Source organism: Chiloscyllium plagiosum, chromosome 9 (assembly GCF_004010195.1).
Source record: "Chiloscyllium plagiosum isolate BGI_BamShark_2017 chromosome 9, ASM401019v2, whole genome shotgun sequence".
Lineage (NCBI taxonomy): Eukaryota > Metazoa > Chordata > Chondrichthyes > Orectolobiformes > Hemiscylliidae > Chiloscyllium > Chiloscyllium plagiosum.
In genome coordinates, this window is record NC_057718.1 from 71,660,433 (window position 1) to 71,684,276 (window position 23,844).

Genomic DNA, 23,844 nt, shown 5'->3' on the forward strand with positions numbered 1-23,844 from the left:
ACCACCAGCAAGGACCTCAGCTACCGAATGGTCTTTAAAACTGCGTTTTCCTCAGTGTTGAGCGAAAACTCCCATGACTCCAAAGTGTTTGGGATATGGGAGTGATTCAAACCTCCTAAAATCAGCAAGTTACAGATTGTAAATCAAAACCCTACACAGCAGAAACAGGACCTCATCTGGTCCCTCAAGTGAACCTGTTCCTGCACTGTGATTGGCCACCTTTCTCCAAACCCTACTCGTCACTATGATTTGATCTCTCCCTGCCTCCTCAATCTCCCCACAACCTTCTAATCATGTTGACCAACCATTTCCAACTCCCCTCCTCCAAGTCCCTCCTCCCGCCCTTTTATCTTCTCCTGCTGGACACTCTCTGCTCATTCCTGAAGAAGGGCCTGTGCCCGAAACGTCGAATCTCCTGTTCCCTGGATGCTGCCTGACCTGCTGTGCTGTTCCAGCAATAAAGTTTCAACTTTGATCTCCAGCATCTGCAGATCTCACTTTCTCCTCGAAGATTTCAACCTACTGCGAATCTTCTTACAAGGATGCCTTCCTTGAAGAAGCTCTCTGCCTCTCTCTACAAAGATCTAACACTCTCTGCTCATTCCTGAAGAAGGGCCTGTGCCCGAAACGTCGAATCTCCTGTTCCCTGGATGCTGCCTGACCTGCTGTGCTGTTCCAGCAATAAAGTTTCAACTTTGATCTCCAGCATCTGCAGACCTCACTTTCTCCTCGAAGATTTCAACCTACTGCTAATCCTCTTACAAGGATGCCTTCCTTGAAGAAGCTCTCTGCCTCTATTTATGACTTCACCAGTTTCTTCATCCCCCTCCCCCCCCCTTGTCTCAGCCGGATCCCTCCCGCCCGGCACCGCCTTCCTGGCCTGCAGTCTTCTTCTTGACCTCTCCGCCTCCATCCTACTCCGACCTATCACCCTCACCTTGACCTCTTTCCACCTATCACATTTCCAACGCCCCTCCTCCAAGTCCCTCCTCCCTACCTTTTATCTTCTCCTGCTGAACACTCTCTGCTCATTCCTGAAGAAGGGCCTGTGCCCGAAACGTCGAATCTCCTGTTCCCTGGATGCTGCCTGACCTGCTGTGCTGTTCCAGCAATAAAGTTTCAACCAAGACACAGCTTGTCTAGTGGTGAGAAAGGCACTACCCATCAGATCCTTCATGTATGCCTGAACTCTCTCCACTATGTCACATTGCCCTTGAAGCGGCTGGAGGTTGGAGGGAGGAGACAGTCATGCCCCACCCTCTGGAATGTGCCTTTGCAAAGAAGGTCTGGAGAGAGATATGCTGGTTTTCATTGAGGTTTGTCCCAAGCAACTCTGTGACGCAGGACTCGGTGTTCTATGGGCTGTTCCCTGAGACACACCACAACAAACATTGATTGCATCTGGAAGACCAACAACTCAGTGAAAGATGCACTTTGGTGTGCCTGAAACTTGTTGATCTTCCAGTGTAACGAGTTGTCCTTGACTGAGTGTTGCAGTCTGGCACATTTCAAAGTTCAGGACCATGTGCAGGACGCAGTTAAGCATGGAGCAGCTGCTGTACAAGACGCAGTGGGAAAAAACCTTCATCTAAGATTTTTCTGCCATTGTATAACAGGAGTCTGTTCCATTGTCAGACCCTTTGTTGTCTCAAAATGTAAATGCCCTTGTTATTCACAACTGTAGAGTCGTTCTGTGGGATGTAAAATTCCAATATATCATTTGTCTATTTTCCTTGTTGGAAATATTATACAGAACAGAGTGAGAACCTTTTTGGTTGTACTAAAAGATAATTTTAATGAATGAAGTATATTTTCCACTTAAAAGAACCAGTCAGTTCTCAATTCTCACAGTCCTGCTTAGGCTTGGAACTCTTTCACTGGAGCATAGAAGGTTGAGAGGTGACCTTTTAGAGGTTTATAAAATCATGAAGGGTGTAGATATAGTTAATTAGATTAGATTACTTACAGTGTGGAAACAGGCCCTTCGGCCCAACAAATCCACACCGCCCCGCCGAAGCTCAACCCACCCATACCCCTATATGTACCCCTTGCCTAACACTATGGGCAATTTAGCATGGCCAATTCGCCTGACCTGCACATCTTTGGACAGTGGGAGGAAACCGGAGCACCCGGAGGAAACCCACGCAGACACGGGGAGAACGTGCAAACTCCACACAGTCAGTTGCCTGAGGCGGGAATTGAACCCGGGTCTCTGGCGCTGTGAGACAGCAGTGCTAACCACTGTGCCACCGTGCCGCCCATAAATGGTAGGTGTCTTTTCCCTAGGATGGGATATTTCAAGACTAAGGGGCATATTTATAAGGTGAGAGGTGTGAGATTTAAAACTTCCATGAAGGGCAAATTTTTACATAGAGGGTGGTTCGAATGTGAAACGAACTCCCTGAGGAAGTGGTGGATGCGGGCATAGCTTTAACGTTTAAATTACATTTGGATAAGTACATGAATAGGAAAGATTTGGAGGGATATCGGCCCAGGAGCAGGCAGGTGGGATTATGTTCGGCGTGGACTGGTTGGAAAGAAGGATGTATGCTCTATGATTCGATGACTCTATGCAATTACTTCTAATTTACATCCATCCAATTTCATTTTGGAAGTATTATTTTGACACTTGTGGGCAAAGAATTCTAATTCATTACCCACTTACTTTGCAAACAAGTTATTTCTCATGTTTTCACTGCATCTCTTGTCCATAACCTTAAATTTGTGATACTATGATTTCAATTTTTCTGTGTCTACCTATCCAAATCTGTCATAACCTTGTATGTTCTTGTGAAATCTCCCTTCAATACAGTTTGATCTGAGGAGAACCCATTTTCCAATTTTTCTGGCTGATTTTGACTCCTGAGAACCTCTGGAAGGTTACTATTATTTTGAACCAACATGAAACAGCAAATTAATGAAGTGCAAATTAATTAATCTCTCCTATGGAAATCAGTGTTATTTGCCTCTGACTTGTGGTATTTTAATAAATGTTCGTATGATTTATTTGTCTTTGTAGGTTCCTTCAATGGCAGTTTATCTGGCCTGGCTGCCCATCAACTAGCTTCAGTGGTGATAAAAGAAGTCCTGAAGAGAGCAAATATCAAACCAGAAGATGTGTCTGAAGTAATTTTAGGCCAGGTTTTGACTGCAGGTATGTGTGGTAATTGGGTGGCAAATAAAGTGAAGGTTGTACACAAAAAAAGAAAGAAGTTGATTATTTGTATTTATTCTGTCCCTGTCATGTGCTTAGGACATAAAGCACTTCATACCTAATTGAGTACTTTTGAAGTGTATTTACTATTTGTAATTCAAACATTTCCATTTTTCTGCACTATCCCAGTAGCCTGCAAGTTTTTTTCCCTCAATCCAATCTTCCTATCCAGTTTCCTTTTGAAATCATAAATTGTCTCTGCTTCTTCCAGCCTTCTTGGCAGTATGTTTCAGATCATTCCTACTTGTACTGTAAAAAAGCTATTCTCCATGTTCCCATATATTCTTTGCTCAAAATCATAAATTGGTCCCCCTTAGCTCTTGCACCATTAGGTAATAGAAGCAGGTTTTGTGTCTACTTTATCAAAACCTGTACATTAACACCTCGATCAAATCTCCCTCTCGAACTCCTTTGCTGTAAGGAAAAGAAGCTCGTTCTCCAACCTAACATTTGCTAAATTCCCTCATTCTTGTCAGTCACCTCTGCATGCTTTCAAAAACACAAGAGAGTCAGTGGGTTAGTAGAAGTGTCATTAGGCTCATAAACCAGCCCCAGGTTAATGCTCTGGAGACATGGTTTAATAATTTAAATTAATAAATCTGGAATTGAAAGCTATCCTTAGTAATGTTGTTGTTGAAATTATTTGGTTCACGATGTCCTTGGCAGAAATAAATTTGTCATCCTTACCTGGTCTGGTCTACAACCTTCAGCTCTTTAGCGATGTGATTGACTCTTAATTGTGCTCTGAAATGGCTTTGTAAACTACATATTTCAAGGGCAATTCTAAATGCATGACACATGGTGGGCTTGCCAGTAATGCTCATTTGCCATGCAAGAATAAAGATCTTTTCTTGGGTGGGGTGACCAGAACTGGATGCAATTTTTTGTTGTAGACAAACTGGAACTCTTTAAAGGTTTATCATAGCTTCCATGCTTTTGTGTTCAGTGCACCAATGTGATATTGTGTTATAATGATCAGATCTTCAGTTCCATGTTGTTGTTTGTGGTGGAAATTCTCCTGCTCTTTGAATAGTGCAATGGAACCTTTCACCCTCGCCTGAGGAGGCAGACAGAGTTTAAGTATCATGTGCAAGGCAGCAGTCCTTCATTTGGGTTGATTGACTCAGAGTTGGTTGGACAGCTGGTTACAACACTGAATAATGGCAACAATATAGGTTCAATTCTAATATCAACTGAGATCCACTGTGAAGGTCCAAACTTTTCGACCTTGCCATTTACCACCAGTCATCTCTCTCTGTCTCTCTACTATGGGAGGAGACATTATGTCTTCTGAGACTTGGGCATCTTTATCTTTACTCCCTCAGTATCATCCGATTATGTGCTCAAGTCTCTGGAGTGAACCTTTAATTCACAACAATTTAGTTGTGGAAATGCTGCCACTGAGCCAAGGCTGACACAAGATAGAAAAATGCAATTTAGAATGACGATAAGGACTATAGATATTAAGAAATTTGGAAAGAAGTATGGTTTTTTTCTTTGCCAATATTATCATCAAACTTTGCAGTTCCTTGATACATTTTTAGGTACATATTTTTGTTGTGCAGACATAAGATTATTGACTATCAAGAGAATATCATGTTGCAACCCGTGTCTAATTGCACCGTATGTTTACATACTTGCATTCCAGTGGAAGGAATTCTGTCACCAAGTAGCAGTCTGAGATCAAGAATTCTTCATTGGCATTGCTCCATCTACAAAAAGTGATGAGATGCAAAATAAAACAATCCATTTCAGATGAGGTGTCATTAATGACCATTTCTGAGAAGCATGTTTTGCCACAGATGGAGATTGCAGTTTTCATTGTGTGTTGCTGCTTTTTGTGCCTATTGCCAAGACATTAGAGGCACTATTCATCATGGTGGTGCATGCTAGCCCAAAGGAGCTGTTGCTATTTTCCTCTGTAATCAGCAGTGACTCACAGCTGTGAGTCTATGAAAGTTTCTGTTTAGGACCTTTGTGTCATACTTTCAAGCATTGTTGAAGCGGAGATTTGGACATTTCACTAGTCTCTGGCTACCTCACAACACAGGAAGTTCTGGGGTATGTGACCTGTGGACATGACTGAAGAAACAAAGCCGCCTCTGTTTGCATGTTAACAACGCTGGGAACTTTGCATTTGAGAAGAGGTAAACCACAGGGAAAGTAGTGCCGTTAGGGAGAAAGGGAGCAATCTGCGTATGAAGCTGCAGGAAATTTCTTAAACTTCTCTTCAGTCTTCACTCCGGAAAAGGAGAATGTAGGTACAGAATTCAATAAAAGATTACTGTGAGAAACTTGCACAGTTTGACATAGGAAATTGGGATGTATTAGAGGCTCTGACAGCCTTAAACAGACAAATGCCTGGCCTGGATGAATTGCAACCCAAGCTGCTGTGGGAAGTGAGAAAGGAAATTGCAGGTGCACTGGTCACTGGGGAAGTGCCAGAGGACTGAAGGATGACTAATGTGGTTCCACTTATTAAGAAAGGTGACAGAGATGAACCTGGAAATTACAGACCGATGAGTCTCACATCAGTGGTAGGGAAACTACTGGAGAAAATTCTGAAGGAGAGAATTGATGTCCACTTGGAAAAGTGTGGGTAAACTAGGGATAGTCAGCATGGCCTTGTCAGAAGGAGGTCTTGATTTACAGACGTGTTTGAACTTTTTGAAAATGTGATCAAGTGTGTGGATGAAAAAAATCTGTTTATGTAGTTTATGTGGAATTTAACAAAGGTACCACAAGGGAGATTGATTAAGAACTCCGGGAAACTTGGTGGGATGGACCAGATACTGGCTTAGTTTTAGGTCACAAAGGATTGTAGTAGAAGGCAGTTTGAGTGACTGGAGGCTGGTGTGTAGGACCACTAGTATTAGGACCACAAGAATCAATACAGGGACCCTTATTGTTGGGTAGTCATAAATGATACAGGTGGAAATGTGTGGAGAATTGAAACAAATTTGCAGATGGCACCAAGATTGTGTCATAATAGTAAAGAAGATGGTTGCAGGTTAAAGGAATATATAGATAGGTTGGTCAGGTGGGCAGAAAAGTGGCAGATAGTATTTAACCCTGACAATTGCAAGGTGATGCTGGTAAAGTACCTATTTGAGAAGGCTCAGGGAATCCTTAACGGACTTGACCTGTAAGCCTCTCTTAGTTCGACCTGGAGATCGTACTCTGTGGTAGTCTGGAGTATAAAATTCTTACAGACAGTTTAGTTTAAATTATTACCTTTATTTACAAATGGCATCAATGTTACACTATAACATAGATACCTACAAGCCAGGCTTGAGCTAAGGTTTTAAAACCATTAGGAGAGTAGCGGCGCCAGCTCTTACCCTGAAGAGCTTGCTCAGGCGACTCCCCTTATTGCTGCAAACAAGCTGTCTTTATACAGAAATTGGTACTGAGATTACAAAAAACACCACATGTCCTTAATCAGATAAGCAGCAATAAAATGGCAAAAGTTTATAGAGGAAGAGACACTAATTGACAGGTCTGAGTATGCTTGACTAATTTAAGCTACAAGCACATCAAAGTGGGAAATCCTGATCAAGCCAGGCCAAATGGCCAATTGCATTGGCTAGATAAGCTTCCATTTTATCAGTACATCACTAGTCTAAACTATATGGAAAACGTCATGAGGTAATTTTGCTCAGCTAACATTCCCAGTACCATGGTCCAACAACATGGCTTTTTAACAAAAAAATCTTAGATTCCCAAAATGTAAATTAAAATCATAATACGGCGCGGTGGCTCAGTGGTTAGCACTGCTGCCTCACAGCACCAGAACCCCAGGTTCGGTTTCAGCCTTGGGCGACTGTCTGTGTGGGGCTTGCACATTCTCCCCTTGTCTGCATGGGTTTCCTCCGGGTGCTCCAATTTCCTCCCACAGTCCAAAGTTCCCACAGTTCAGGTGAATTGGCCATGCTAAATTGCCCACAGTGTTAGGTACATTACTCAGAGGGAAGTGGGACTGGGTGGATTACTTTTCGGAGGGTCAGTGTGGACTTGTTGGGCTGAAGGGCTTGTTTCCACACTGTAGGGAATCTAATCTAATCATATCATTCTCGGATCTTAAGCTCCAGGGAACAATACTCAAACATTCAATCCATGACAAGCAAGTGTACACTCGGATCAGACCACAAAGAGTTAACCTTTCGACCAGCTTCTGCCCTTTCTCACGTATGAACATCTTCTAACTTTCTTACTATCTCAGTTTCAGCCTTTGTGTTTTCCTAGCTTGAAAGGGTAATGAGACTTTCATAATCCAGAACAGTTCAGATTAGGGAGCTGAATTTCATAAATTCAAATCTGCTCAGTGTGGTATACATGAAAATGTATCAGGATTGCTCTATTACGTGCATATTCCACTCAGCTTATTAAGTTACAAGCTATTTTCCTATTGAGTATGAGTTTTGTTAAGAGTCTTCTATATAAACCAGAAATTCAGGTATTTAACATCCAACTGGAAAATTTTTTATTAGATTAGATTAGCTTACTTGCAGCGTGGAAACAGGCCCTTCGGCCCAACAAGTCCACACCGACCCACTGAAGCGCAACCCACCCAGAACCATTCCCCTACATTTACCCCTTCACTAACACTACGGGCAATTTAGCATGGCCAATTCACCTAACCTGCACATTTTTGGACTGTGGGAGGAAACCGGAACACCCGGAGGAAACACACGCAGACATGGGAGATTGTGCAAACTCCACACAGTAAGTCGCCTGAGGGGGGAATTGAACCCGGGTACTAACCACTGTGCCACCAAGCTGCCCACTGATGTGCAGCTTCCAGCCCTTAGGGTCAAAAGGAAGTACTGCCACACATTCCACAAGTGAACAAATGTTATCATCATTTTTACAATGATGCATTGACACAAAGAACAGATATCCTTTGTTCTTCTGAACAAATGGGACCTGATTGCGTACCTCAGCAAAGCGATCACCCAGTCGGCGTTTTGTCTCTCCAATGTAGAGGAGACCACATTGGGAGCAACGAATGCAATAGACCAAATTGAAAGAGGTACAAGTGAAACGCTGCTTAATCTTAAATGAGTGTTTGGGGCCTTGGATGGTGAGCATGGAAGAGGTAAAGGGGCAGGTGTTGCACCTTCTGCGATTGCATGGGAAGGTGCCGTGTGTGATGGGAGAGGTGTTAGGTGTGATGGAGAAGTGGACTAGGTTGTCCTGGAGAGAACGATCTCTGAGGAATGCAGACAGGGGGAGGGAAGGGAAGATGTGTTTAGTGATGGTGTCATTTTGGAGTTGGCGAAAATGGCGGAGGATTATTCTTTGCATGTGAAAGCTGGTGGGGTGAAAGGTGAGAACAAGAGGGACCCTATCATTGTCCTGGAAGGGGATGGAGGGGGTGAGGGTCATGGCGCGGGAGATGGACTGCATACTGTCGAGAGCCCTGTCAACAACTGTAGGTGGGAAGCCACGGTTGGAGAAGAAGGAACACATATTGAGAGCACCACTTTGGAAAGTGGCCTCATCGGAATAAATGCGGCGGAGGCGAAGGACCTGAGAGAAGGGGATAGAGTCCTTACAGGACGTAGAGTGAGAAGAGCTGTAGTCCAGATGGTGTGGGAGTCAGTGGGCTTGTAATGGATATTAGTGGATAGACTATTGCCGGAAATGGAGACAGAAAGGTCAAGGAATGGAAGGCAAGTTTCGGCGATGGACCAGGTGAAGGTGATGGAGGAATGGAAACTGGAAGCGAAGTTTATGAATTTTTCCAGGTCAGGATGAGAGCATGAAGCCGCACCGAAATAGTCATCGAAATACCGATAAAGCAGTTGTGGGAGGGGACCCGGGTAGGCCTGGAACAAGAAATATTCCACATACCCCATGAAAAGGCAGGCATAGCAAGGACCCATGCGGGTACCCATTGCTACACCTTTGATTTGGAGAAAATGGGATGAGTTGAAGGAGAAGTTGTTGAGAGAGAGAACAAGTTCAGCCAGGCGGAGGACAGTGGTGGTGGATGGAGATTGTTCAGGCCTCTTTTCAAGAAAGAAGCGAAGAGCTTTCAAGCCGTCTTGGTGTGGGATGGATGTGTAAAGAGATTGCACATCCATGGTGATTAGAAGGTGGTTAGGGCCTGCGAATTGAAAGATGTCAACGTGTCGCAGGGCATCAGAGGAATCCCGAATGTAGGTGGGGAGGGTGTGAACCAGACGAGTAAAGATGGAGTCAAGGTAGGAGGAAATAAGTTCAGTGGGGCAGGAGCATGCTGACACAATGGCCCTGCCGGGACAGTCCTTCTTGTGGATTTTGGGGAGTGGGTCGAAATGGGCTGTCCGGGGTTGGGAGACTATGAGGTTGGAGGCTGTGGGGTGAGGCATCTGGAGGAAATGAGGTCAGTCACGGTGTTGGAGACAATGGCTTGATGCTCAGTGGTGTGGTCATGCTCCAGGGGGAGGTAGAAGGAGGAATCTGAGAGTTGGCACTCAGCCTCTGCGAGGGTAGAGGTCAGTACGCCAGACAACAACAGCACCCCCTTTGTCAGCAAGTTAGATGACAAGGTTGGGGTTGGACCTAAGGGAGCGAAGGGCAGAAAGTTCGGATGGAGAGAGGTTGGAATGGTTAAGAGGAGCAGAAAAATTAAGGCGGCCAATGTCCCGTCGACAATTGTCAATGAAAAGATCGAGGGCAGGAAATTGTCCTGGCGGGATGTCCAATTAGAAGTGGAATGTTTGGAGGGATGTGAAAGGATCTGTGGAGCGAGGGGAGGACTCTTGCCCAAAGAAGTGAGCATGAAGGCAACGGAAGAAGAGCTCAGCATCATGTCGAGCCTGCGATTCATCGAGGTGGGGACGTAAGGGTATAAAACTGAGAACAGCACGCTGAGCCTCAGAGAGGGGAAGGTCAGAGGCCACTTCAACACACAATCCTGCTCCCATGCCCACATGTCTGTCCTTGGCCTGCTGCAATGTTCCAGTGAAGCTCAACGCAAACTAGAGGAACAGCATCTCATCTTCCGATTCGGCACGTTACAGCCTGCCGGTCTCAACATTGAATTCAACAACTTCAGGTGATTATCCCATCTCGACCCCTCTGCTTTTATTTCATTTATTTTATTTATTTTTTAAAAAATTTTTCTTATTTTTTGATTGTCTCCATTTCTCTTGCTCCCCACTCTCTCATCACCTTTTTCCACTCCTCTTCCCCCTTTGCTACCCTTCTCCCCTGTTTTCCATTTTGCCTCTGCTTCACCCATCCCCCCCATCCCCCACATATTTTGTTACATAGCACTGGCTTCAGCCTTGGTCATTCACAGCTCCTAATCTCCCTATAATCACTGTCATTATCACCTCTTTATTGCTACCTTTGCTTCTGGAGCCATGACTCACCTTCTTGCAGCCTCGTAGCTTTGACAAAGGGTCAGTTAGACTCGAAACATCAGTTCTTTTCTCTCCCTACAGAGATTTTCCAGCACTTTCTCCTTTAGCTTTCCCAATGTACTTTGCCAGAAAAAACAAGGTGAGGGAGTATTAATGGCAGGACAATGGGTAGCTCAGAGGAACAAAAGGAAATTAAGGTAATTATTCACAGATCCTGAAGTCAGCAGAGCACCTGAATAGGATAGTTAAGGTATTTGGGAGACTTGCTTTCATCAAGTTGTGAGTGAGAGTAAGAGCAAGGAGTTGGGAGTTGTACAGAGCATTGGTTATGAAGATAAGAACTCCCGGGGTGGGGTGGAGTCTCTTGGTTCTGCGATCGATCAATAAGCACACCTAGGCAGAAGTGAGGACTGCAAATGCTGGGAACCAGAGTTTAGATCAGAGTGGTGCTGGAAAAGCACAGCAGATCAGGCAGCATCTGAGGAGCAGGAAAATCGACGTTTCGGGCAAAAGCCCTTCATCAGGCAATAAGCACACCTATCAAACGACTCTTTGTCAATCACACAAGCAATCAGCCCAGAAGTATGAGTATTCCTGCACCACATAGGGTTTATATACATTGTTCAGACATGAAGAATGATCAATCAAATTGCGTGAGGCCCACGTACATTTTTTGCCTTAGCCTATCACGATTTCTTGTAAACAACCTGTTCTTAGAATTGTCTTTATCCTGCCTTGTGGTTAGGGTTAAATCGTTACTTCGGCAATTAATTGGATCCACATCAGTCTCTGGTTTCTTGTTTCTGTCTTGTTCAGTGCAGTTTAACAATGCAGAAGCCATTTTGTCCAGCTCCTTCAGCCATTTTGTCCTACCTCCCAGATGCCCACATCCTCAGTTAGGCCACAACTAGAGTACTGTGTTCTGATCACCTCCCTGCATGAGTGATCATAGAATCCCTTACAGTGTGGAAACAGGCCCTTTGGCCCAACAAATCTACATCAACCTTCCAAAGAGTCCCAGACGCATTCCACTTACCCTCTATTTACCCCTGACTAATGCACCTAAACTAAGGTCCCTGAACATTTTGGGCAATTTAGCACAGCCAATTCATCTAACCTGCACACCTTTGGACTGTGGGAGGAAACTGGAGCACCTGAGGAAACCCATGCAGACACAGGGAGAATGTGCAAACTCCACACACAGATTCGTCTGAGGCTGAAATCAAACCTGGGTCCCTGACTCTGTGAGGCGGCAGTGCTAACAACTGAGCCACCGTGCCACCCAGCAGTAAATAGGGACAGAGGAGGTTCACTGGGATGTTGCCTGGGTTGGAGAGACGAGATAGAGTCATAGAGATATACAGTGCAGAAACAGAACCTTTGGTCCAACTGGTCCATGCCGACCAGATATCCCAACCTAATGTAGTTCCATGTGCCAGCACTTGGCCCATATCCCTCTAAGACCTTCCTATTCATAGACCTATCCAGATGCCTCTTAAATGCTGCAATTGTACCAGCCTCCAAACACTTCCTCTGGCAGCTCATTCCATACACGCACAATCCTCTGCATGAAAACGTTGCCCCTTAGGTCCCTTTTATATATTTTCCCTCTCACCGTTAACCTATGCTGTCTCGTTCTGGACTCCCTCAGCCCAGGGAAAAGACTTTCTCTATTTATCTTCATGTCCTTCATGATTTTATAAACCTCTATAAGGTCACCCCTCAGCCTCTGACACTTCAGGGAAAACAGCCCGGCCTATTCAGCCTCTCCCTACAAATCCTCCAAAATTGGTAACATCCTTGTTAATTTTTTCTGAACATTTGCAAGTTTCACAACATCCTTTTAATAGGAAGGAGACCAGAACTGGACATAATGTTCCAAAAGTAGCCTAACCAACATTCTGTACAGCTGCAACATGACCTCCCAACTCATACACTGAATACTCTGACCAATAAAGCAAAGCATACCAAATGCTTTCTTCATAATCCTATCTACCTGCGATTCTTCTTTCAATTAATTATGAACCTGCACTCCAAAGTCTCTTTGTTCAGCAACACTCCCCAGGTATGTATAAGTCCTGCTATGATTTGCTTTTCCAAAATGCAGCACCTCACATTTATGTAAATTAAACTCCATTTGCCTCTCCTCAGCCCATTGGCCCATTTAATTAAGATCCCGTTGTACTCTGAGGTAACTTCCTTTGTTGTCCATTGCACCTCCAGTCTACAAACTTACTAACCATACCTACTATGTTCACATCCAAATAATTTAGATAATTATATATAAATTTATATAAATGATGAAAAGTAGTAGACCCAGCACTGATCCTCGTGGCACTTCACTGGTAACAGGCCTCCAGTCTGAAAAGCAACCCTCCACCACTACCGTCTGTCTTCCACATTTGAGCCAATTCTATATCCAAATGGCCAGTATTCCATGAGACTTAACCTTACTAACCAGTCTCCCATGCGGAACATTGTCGAACATCTTATTCAAGTCCATATAGATCACGTCCACTGCGCTGCCCTCATCAATCCTCTTTGTTACTTCTTCAAAAAACTCAATTACGTTTGTGAGACATGATTTCCCACTCACAAAGCATGCTGACTATCCCTAATCAGTCCTTGCCTTTCCAAATACATGTAAATCCTGTCCCCCAGGATTCCCTCCAACAACTTTCCCACACCGACGTCAGGCTCTCCAGTCTATATTCCTTGGCATTTCCTTCCCACCTTTCTTCGTGGGCGGCACGGTGGCACAGTGGTTAGCACTGCTGCCTCACAGCGCCAGAGACCCGGGTTCAATTCCCGCCTCAGGCGACTGACTGTGTGGAGTTTGCACGTTCTCCCCGTGTCTGCGTGGGTTTCCTCCGGGTGCTCCGGTTTCCTCCCACATCACAGGGTCAGGTGAATTGGCCATACTAAATTGCCCGTAGTGTTAGGTAAGGGGTAAATGTAGGGGTATGGGTGGGTTTCGCTTCGGCGGGTCGGTGTGGACTTGTTGGGCCGAAGGGCCTGTTTCTACACTGTAATCTAATCTAATCTTAAATAGATGTACCACGTTAGCCAACCTCCAGTAGGCTTGGATTGTTTCCTTTAGAGCAGAGAAGGCTGAGGGGGGACACAACTAGGTATATAAAATTGAGGGGTATGGATAGAGTGAATTGGGAGCAGTGTTTCTCTTGGTTAAGGGGTCAGTCAAGAGGGGACATAGTTTGACAGTCAGGGCAGGAGATTCAGAGAGGACTTAAGAAAAAAAACAACATTTTTTCACACAGAAGTGATGAGAATCTGGAATGCGCTGCATGGGGAGGTATTGGGGGCCAGAAATTGTACAACCTTTAAAAAATATTTGGGTGGGGGGGAATCCAAGATGGCGGCGGTCTCAGAGGACTGCGTTGTAGAGCTTTGCACCCCAGCACAAGCGGGACGAATGTCTAACCCGCCCAAACCAGACCATTGTGATATCCTAGGACACTGGAAAGGTCGTGGAGTCCCAGGAAATTGTGAAAAATCAACTTACCTGTGTTTTTGGCCATCCAGAGTTGAAGAAGGGAGGAGGAGCGTCTGAGGCCGGGCCCACGGCCCAGACTGCAGGATCCTTGGACTTCATTACCTACCAGGCCCTGGTGAAGGAGCTTGTGAAATCTCACGAGATGTTGGATAAGCAGATAGAGGAGAAGCTAGCCGCGAGCTCTATCATGCTGCAGAAGTGTGAACAGCAGCTGAGAGACCTGGAAAAGAGGATGGATGAGGTTGAACACAGAGTCATGTGTTGGAAGCTGATACCATTTCCTCCAAGGATAGGATCCAAGTCCTGGAGACTCAGATCTGTAATTTGTGTGACCAAGTGAATGATCTTGAGAACAGGGGCAGGAGAAAAAATATTTGGATTGTCGGTCTGCTGGAGTGTAAGGAAGATGAGTGGCGGACGGAATTTATTGACGTCTAGTTTCCGAAGTTCCTTAACTTGGAGGCTGGAATGAGTGACTTGAAGATCAGGAGGACACACCAGATCACGGCGTGGAGATCAGGTCTGGATCAACGTCTTTGTCCTCTCGGTGCGGTTTCATCATTATAGAGATAAGGAAAGAATTGTGAAAGCTTCCAGAATCCAGGGTAAGGATCCGAAGGCCCAGGACTTCTCAGTGGCGGGGGTTCAGAAAAGAAAATCCTATGACAGTGTCAAGAGAAGACTGTGGGAGCTTTGGATCCAGTACTGTCTGAGGTATCCGGCAGTGCTTCGGTACACCTCAGATGGATCCGTATATCTCTTTGACACATCACAGAAGGCAAGAGACGTTGTGGACAAATTAACCTAATCTGAACAATTTAGTTTGTACAGATAGTAGTGTTGTTTGGGTATGTCTTTGCTTTTTTTCTTTAAGAAAACAGAGGAAATCCAGGTGGGATTTTCTTTTCCTTTTTGATATTGGTAATAATCTGGTTTAAACTATGTTTGGGGCCGGTTGAGATTTGTACTTTCAATTTCTAAGTTAAGTTATACCAAAGGATGGGTGGGATATTGACCCCGTTTTTTTAAAAAAAATCTTTATTCAGGTTGCTATTCCATGGTGTATTTTCTTTCTTTTCTGCTTATGTTTGCGGTGTGGCTCTAGCTAGGAGGAGAGAAAATGGTTGGGATGGCTAGATGCCTACTTACGGGCAGTTTATACCCGGTTCAGGTATTTAAACGCCCGGGCTGCAGTCTTGGCAGTGGGATGGGAAATTGAATTTTGGGATGGGTAGTTGCCCCCATTTGGGCAGGGGGAGGGTTCCCCTATTTGGCGCCGTTGGCGCTTTATATGTTGGTTTGCTTTTTGGTTTTTGTTGTATTTAATCTTGGATAGCTTTGGAGGTTTGTTAACTATACTGATTTTAATTTGTGTAGCTTTTATGTTCGATGGATCTTGTGACACTAAGGGTTGGCAATTTGTGATTTGAGTTCCTCCTCTCTGGAATTTAAATGTTACTGCAGAAGGTTATGGCTAATGACTTGATTAAGTGGTGTACCTGTAATATCAAGAGGAGAGACTCACCAATTAAGAGGAAAAAGGTCCTTTTGAGTCTTAGAAAAGAGAAGGTGGATATTACTTTGTTACAGGAGACACACTTGGATGAAAGGGAGCATTTGAAACTACAGCAGATTGGCTTTGATCGGGTTTACTTTTCATCCTTTAATGCCAGAAGTAGGGGAGTAGCTATAATGGTTAGGAGGAATCTCACCTTTGAGTTACTAGAGTGTGTTAAAGACACATACGGGAGGTTTGTAATCCTCAAAGCCCTGATTAACAGGAAAGAATATGGTGGTTTAAATGTTTATTGCCTTCCGGCCCATCCCCTCAAATTTTAGGGGAGTAGCTATAATGGTTAGGAGGAATCTCACCTTTGAGTTACTAGAGTGTGTTAAAGACACATACGGGAAAGAATATGGTGGTTTAAATGTTTATTGCCTTCCGGCCCATCCCCTCAAATTTTTGGTAGAGGTGTTCTCTAAACTGATCCCCGCCCCACCCCGATACCCTCTGTACAAACTAAACAATTAGTGGATGTGTGTGGAGTTAGGGTTGGTGGAAGTCTGGAGGCGTCTCCACCTTACAGGCAGGGATTATACGTTTTGTTCCAATTCACACAGATGTCACACCAGAATTGATTTTTTTCTGTGCCAACCCTGGACTTGGTGGCATCTTGTTCAATTGGTAATATTACAAGCTTCGATCATGCCCCAGTGTACCTGTTGGTTAAGATTAAGGACGTTACAGTGGGGTCAAGTCACTGGCAAATGGATCCCTTTGTCCTCAAGGATAATATGTTTGTGGAATTTAGGGCATTCCTAGATATTAACTCAGGCTCTGTTAGTAGCCCATCCATCCTTTGGGAAACTGCCAAAGCCTATGCCAGAGGGTTAGTTATTTCCTACTGTGGCAGTAGGAAGCGGCAGAAGGGTGAGCAGCAATGTCTCCTCGAAGCACGGTTGAAGGCAGCCGAGAAGGCTTACTTTGACAGGCCCTCATCAAAACTACAGAGGATTATGGCGCTGCTGTCTGCATTGAATTCCGTGCTCATGCAGACAGCAAAGAAGGAGCTTACTTTTGCAAAGCAAAGGTTATATGAGCATAGTGACAGGCCAGGCAAATACTTAGCAAATCTCGCCAGGAAAAGGAGCACCCCTCAAGCCATTACGGTGATTAGAGAAGGGTCTAGGAACCTAACATGTGACTCCAAAAAGATTAATGTGGTATTCCAGAGATTTTACTCTAAGTTATACCAATCTGAGGGTTGTGAGGAGGGGCGGGCCAAAATGGAGTATATTTTCAAGGATCTGGAGCTCCTGGGCGTTATCCCCGAACAAGAGTCTCTTCTCAATACCTCTTTATCAGAGCAAGAGGCTGTGAAGCAGCTTCAGAGTGGAAAGGTGCCTAGTCCTGACAGACTTCCCAGTGAATTCTGTAAGGACTTTATAAACATATTGTCAGGTCCGATGCTTAACATGTTTAATGATTCATACAGCCATGATTGTGTCCTGCCATATCTGAGAGAGGCCAATATTTTGCTTATTCTTAAAAAAGGGACGGTCTCAGAGGATTGTGCTTCATACAGGCCCAGTTCACTCTTAAATGTGGACATTAAAATCCTCTCTAAGACTGTTGCATTAAGGCTGGAGAATGTGTTACCTTCTATTGTTAAAGAGGACCAAACTGGCTTCATAAAGGGCCACAGATCCTCCAATAATGCTGCTTTAATGTAATTCAAGCATGTCAACCACAGTCAATACAGGATTGGTGATTTCTCTAGATGCAGAGAAGGCATTTGATCGGGTTGGGTGGCCGTACCTTTTCTATACTCTGGAGCAGTTTGGCTTGGGCAAAGCCTTTTGTAAGATGGGTAAAGGTTCTCTACAGTGACCGTCTTGGTGCGGTCATCACCAATGGGGTGCGATCAAGCAATTTTAACATTTTTAGGGGTAGCTGGCACGGCTGTCCCCTTTCGCCACTGCTTTTTACGTTGGCGATTGAACCATTGGCGGAGGCCATTCATAGGGATCCCAATATATCAGTTCTAGAAGTGGGGTCAAAATTATATAAGATTTCGTTCTACGTGGCCAATGTCCTTTCCTTTTTGTCAAATCCAGCAGTTTCGATGCCTTGCCTGATACAATGCATGAGTGCATTTGGCACCTTTTCAGGGTACAAGATTAATCTTGCAAAATCAGGGGGTGGTATTATGAAGGTGCTAGGTCTTGAGGGCAAATATCGATTCACATTTAAGTGATCACAGAGGGGTTTTGTGTTTTTGGGCATATTCATTACTGCAGTTCTGGATCGGCAGTTCAAAGCTAATTTTGTTCAAGTATTTGACAAAATCAAACAAGCCCTTCAAAGATGTGAGGCGCTTCTGGTCTTATGGTTGGGTCGGATAGCGCTTATTAAGATGAATATTCTCCCCCGTTTGCTCTACCCTGTAATGATGCTCCCCCTGATTTTCAATAAGCAAACATTCAAGAGATGGAACGGTTGGTTCACCTCTTTTATTTGGCATTGTAAGTGGCCCCTCATTAAGTTAGCTAAACTGCAATTGCCTTACAGATTGGGGGGAGTGGATCTCCTGGATATTAAAACCTACTAACTAAGCTCACTTTTATCCTATGTGAGTAATTGGGCTTGTGGTACCCTCTTTCAATATGGTTAGATATCAAAACCTCCCAGGTAAGGTGCCCCCTTACTAGCTTGGTGGTTTTGGACAAAATGAGGACAGTTAGGGAATATTGGCATGACCCAATAATTATCAATACTGTTAAAGCATGGAGGGCAGTTCGGCAGAGGGAAGGCAATATTGGGCAAAACATCTTCTCTTACACTTTTAGTGGGAATGCCAGGTTTTCAACTAGGGATGATACATTCAGGATTCAAATACTGAGCAACTAGTGAAGTGTCTTGCATGGAGTATTTATTTGAGGGAGACACAACAATGTCCGTTGATCAGTTAGCACGGAAACACGAGCTATCTTACAGGGATCTCTTTCGTTTTTTTCAAGTTAGGACCCATGCTTTACAGTTGAAGATTCTCCACAGGGTTTACTTGGCCCAGGACCGTTTGTCAAAATTTAAACTTGGGTATCTTCAACATGTCCCAAGTGCAAGTTTGGTACGGGCACTCCTACCCATTGTCTCTGGTCCTGTGGTAGGCTTCAAACATACTGGAGTGCTCTGACGGGTGCGATGGAGATGATTTTGGGTGTAAGGGTGGAGAAGGACCCAATCTCTCTTCTTCTTGGCCTGCCCAGTACATTCCTGCAGATGTGCATAAGAAAAAACTTTTCAACATCCTCACTTTCTGCACAAGAAAGAATATCTTGTTAGGTTGGGCATCCGAAAACTCACTGGGCCTATTGGCTTGGGGGAAGATTGTTGTGGAGCATATCCCCTTGGGATTTTCTCACAAGTATGGTACAACACAAAAGTGAGAATGTTTCTAAGTCATGGCAGCCCTTTTTGGAATACCTGGACACAGATTTATCTGCCACACTAATAAGGGCTTTTATATAACCGTAGTGATTGTGCTTTACGAGTCCAATATCCAGGGAGGAGGAACTGCAAACGTATGAGTGTCTTGTTTGGCTGAGTTGAGTTATTACTATTTATTAGTTTGTTGTTGATTATTATTTATTTAGTTGGGTTTTTAAAAATATATTTTTCTATATATATATTTATACACTTGTACATGAGGATGGGTTGGTTTCTTTTAACATTTTTGTGTTCTTTCCTTTTATTGTTTTGAATTGTTTTATATTTGTTGTCATATTAAAAAAAATCTATTTTTCAGTAAAAATATATTTAAAAAAACTTTGGGTGAGCACTTGAAGTATAACATTCAAGGATATGGGTGAAGTGTAGGAAATTGTGTTAAGCATGTCTTTAGTGATTGGTATTCATGGAAGGGCCTTTTCGGCACTGTACTTTGATACTAGATGTGGGCTTCAAGAAATCTTGAGAGACAATAAGCATCATTTTGTAATCTAGTTACCATGGCAGACAGTCAATGGACAGGGAGACCATGCTTGACAAACCTACTGGAATTCTTCAAGGGTGTAACTGGTACCGTTGAGTAGGGGGGCCAGTGGATGTGGTTAATTTGGACTTTCAGAAGGCTTTTGCCAAAATCCCAAGTAAACGATCAATGTGTAAAATGAAAGTGTGTTGGATTGCGGGTAGTTTAATTAAGATGAACAGAAATTGGTTCACAGTCAAGAAATGGGGAGTAGGAGTAAATGGGCCTTTTTCTGAATGGCAGGCAGTGATGAGTGGATGCTGTAGATAAGTTATGACAGTTACCTTTAATTCAGCTACTTATTAAGAAATCTCACAAACTATCAAATAATGAAGCAATTAATTGAAATTTATTGCATGTGGTTACCAAAATAAGACCCCTCAAATATGCAAGTTAAGCCTCACAACCCAACTGAGATTTTACCCAATTAATGGTGGAATTTAACTATGATTCAACCAACATTTGTTCTGGATAGATCGTTGTGCAGTGTGGTTCTCTGAAGTTCTGCTGTTGAAGTTGAATTCTTAAATAATTTTCTGTCTTGTAAAGTTTGTGATGTGACATTATTGATGATTCTTTAGATCTATTCATCCACAACCTTGATTACATATCTGGAGTTATCAGACCTGGAGCTTGCCTTCTTAGCAGGGGTAGTTTCTCTATTTCTTGTTACATTTGGTGTTAGCTGTCTGTTAATTCCTTAAATTCTTCCTTGTGACATTAGGCCACCAGTTGTCAAACAGTTGTTAAAACTGCTTGTTTATGTAGCTTTGACTTCTTTTCCGTGGCATGGTTAATTGGCATTTTGCTTTTAATTCCTTGTTCCATTATCCTAGGAAACAGTTTATTCTAGAAAGTGTTGGTACTAATTCTTTCAATCCATGAACAGTTATTGAAGTTGTGAAGTTTACTTTATCACATGGGGCATTGCAGGGGTTGGTACTAGGACTCCAGCTCTTCACAATATTTGTTAATAATTTAGATGAGGGATTTGCAGCTGACATAAAGCTGGGTGGAAAGATGAGCTGTAGGAGGATGCCGAGATGACAGTGTGATTTAGACTGGCTCGGTGAGTGGATAAATGCATGGTAACTGCTTTTTAACATGGGTAAGCGTATGGTTATCAATTTTGGTAAAACAGGAAAGCAGATTATTATTTGAATGGCTGTAAATTTGAGATGTAAATGTTCAATGATACCTGGGTGTCATTTTGTAGCTGTATCTGAAAGCAAGTGCACAGGAGCAGCAGACAGTAAAGAAGACAAGCTATATGTTGGCCTTCATAGGAAGAGGCTTTGAGTCCAAGAACAAGGATGTCTTGCTACAATTATACAGGCTATTGGTGAGGTCACACCTGGAATATTGTGTGCAGTTTTGGTCTTCTTAAGTGAGTTTAGAAAGCATACATGAAAGGTAACAAAGAGAAATTAGGTTTGAAATTTTGGTGGTTCTGTCTGCAAATTTCCAGTTCTTTTTAGATATGTAGAAACCCTATGTATCCAAGAAACCCTATGTAGCCAACACATATCAAAAGGAGCAGTAGTCGTTATGACAATGCATGGTGAAACCATTTCTTCAGGCAGAGAGTGATGAGCCTATGGAATTCCCTGCCACAGAAAGTGATTGAGGCCTAAACATTGAATGTTTTCAAAAAGGAGATAGGTTGAAAGGATCAAAGGATAGAACATAGAACATTACAGCGCAGTACAGGCCCTTCGGCCCTCGATGTTGCGCTGCCCTGTCATACTAGTCTGAAGCCCATCCCATCTACACTATTCCATGTTACGTCCATTTGCCTGTCCAATGACGACTTAAATGCACTTAAAATAGAACAACTTAAAATAGATATAGGACAAAAGCAAGAACAGGCTATGGAGTTGGATTGAATGATTACCCATAGTCATATTGAATGGCTTAGCAGACTCAAAGGGCTGAGTAGCCTACTTCTGTGCCTGTTTTCTATGATTTTATAAACCTAAATGCAGACCCAAATAAATACTGCCCTCCAGTATTAACAACGATTCTCTGCTTTCGGTTCTCTTGGCATAGATTTATGCTTGCACTGTTCATTTAGACGTTAATTTTATTGACAAGGCGATTATGTGACAAATTCATATGACATTGTAAGCTTTTTAAAATATTCGTAAACTAACTGTGTTGGAAAGATCGGTGATATAATTACTACTTCAGACATGTAACCCTCAATGTTTTTGAGTTCTAATCCATTTGTAATTGTAGTCTACCACTTTGAAGAACATTTTACCTCTTGTTTGTAAAGGTACATCCAAGCATATTCCCATGGTCTTCGTGGAAAAGAAGAAGATATCAATAGTCCTCTTGCAGTTTTCCTTTCAACTTTTTTTTTCTGCTCTGAGGACCTGTCTGGTGGCAGTTTCTGTAAGTGGAAGCCAATGCATTGCTCACAATGGTTGTGTGGAGAACCTCCCAGCAGCTGCATAATTTAGAGGGAACATTGTTTTCTTGTTCCCTCCTGATGAATAACACAACTTATACAGCTTGACATCATTTCTTCCAGTTTTGGGACCCTTGGAAGGACCAATCCCTCTGATCATAGTACTGTCTAAGAATGTTTGACACAAAACTGCCTGATTTAAGATTACAGATTACATTACAGTGTGGAAACAGGCCCTTCGGCCAAACAAGTCCACACCGACCCGCCGAACCGCAACCTACCCATACCCCTACATTTACCCCTTACCTAACACTACGGGCAATTTAGCATGGCCAATTCACCTGACCTGCACATCTTTGGACAGTGGGAGGAAACCGGAGCACCCAGAGGAAACCCACGCAGACACGGGGAGAACGTGCAAACTCCACACAGTCAGTCGCGTGGGGCGGGAATTGAACCTGGGTCTCTGGCGCTGTGAGGCAGCAGTGCTAACCACTTGCCACCGTGCCATTCTTCATCAGATTTTTGTGTATCCCTTGAGTTCATTTAGTTTCTGGTAGAGTTGTGGTTTGCTTTGATGTAAAGATTTACACCTCTTCAACAAAGACTACATCTGCTTGACCAGGCTTTGACAACAAAGATATAGGCTGCTGTGCTGTAGTCAGCCTCTTTCCTGAAACATATTAATTGGTGGAGGCATTTATGCCAACTTGGATTTGTGGTCTGTATGTAACTTGAGGTGAAGACTAAGAATGTAATCTATAAAACTTTACACAAATCCATGTAGCACCTAATATCCCCTTCTCTATCACTGGATATCTCTGATCAATCTGCAAGTAAAGGAATTGGTTGTAAACAGGTCTGTGCTTTCTATCCCAGTCAGGCAGCATCCAAGGAGCAGGAGAATTGACATTTCGGGCATAAACACCCTTCAGGAATGAGTCTTGTGGCCCAAAGGGTTGAGAGTGATAAGTGGGAGGGGGGCTGAGGCTAGCGGAAGTTGGCTGGGAATACACCAGGTAGATGAAGGTGGGATGAAAGTGATAGGTCAGAGAGGAGGGTGGAGCAGATAGGTGGGAAAGAAGATGGTCAGGTAGGACAGGCCAAGGGGGTGGTGTCAAGTTGAAAGGTTGGGACTGGGATAAGGTGGGGAGAGGGGAAGTGAGGAAACTGGTGAAATCCATCCTGATCCCTTGTGGTTGGTGGGTCCCACGGCGGAAGATGAGGCATTCTTCCTCCAGAACTTGTAGGAAGTTAAAGTGTTCAACCACAGGGCGGTGGGGTTGGTTAGTGTGGGTGTCCCAGAGATATTCTCTGAAACGATCTGCAAGTGGGCATCTTGTTTTCCCAATGTAGAGACCACCACATCAGGTGCAACGGATACAGTAGATGACATGTGTAGAAGTACAAATGAATTGGTGAGGGGCCAACCCACCCTCCACTGCCACTGCAAGAAGTGTCTATCCCTGGCAGCGTCTATCCTGCCACTGCAAGAAGTATAAAACCTGCACCCATACCTCCCCCTCACCTCCATCCAAGACCCCAAATGATCCTTCCACATCCGACAGCAACATCTCTGGAACACTCACAAAAACCAACCCCACCGCTCTGTGGCTGAGCACTTTAACATCTCCTCCCACTCCGCCAATGACGTGTAGGGCCTCCTCCATTCCCAAACCCTTACCACCCAACGTCTGGAAGAAGAATACCTCATCCTCTGCCTTGGGATCCTCCAACAACATGGGATCAATGTGGATTTCACCAGTTTCCTCATGTCCCCCACCCCACCACCTTATCCTAGTCCCTACCTTCCA

The 23,844-nt window shown here is 43.8% G+C and overlaps 1 protein-coding gene across 4 annotated transcripts in view; it reads left to right on the forward strand.

Moving 5' to 3' along the window:
• acat2 (acetyl-CoA acetyltransferase 2) overlaps positions 1-23,844 on the forward strand; it is a 107,041-nt gene that overhangs the window by 15,893 nt on the left and 67,304 nt on the right. For all 4 annotated transcript variants that reach the window (XM_043696187.1, XM_043696188.1, XM_043696189.1 and 1 more), the window contains exon 2: positions 3,020-3,154. In XM_043696187.1, the coding sequence (XP_043552122.1) occupies positions 3,020-3,154 (135 nt within the window). The remainder of the gene's footprint in view (positions 1-3,019; positions 3,155-23,844) is intronic.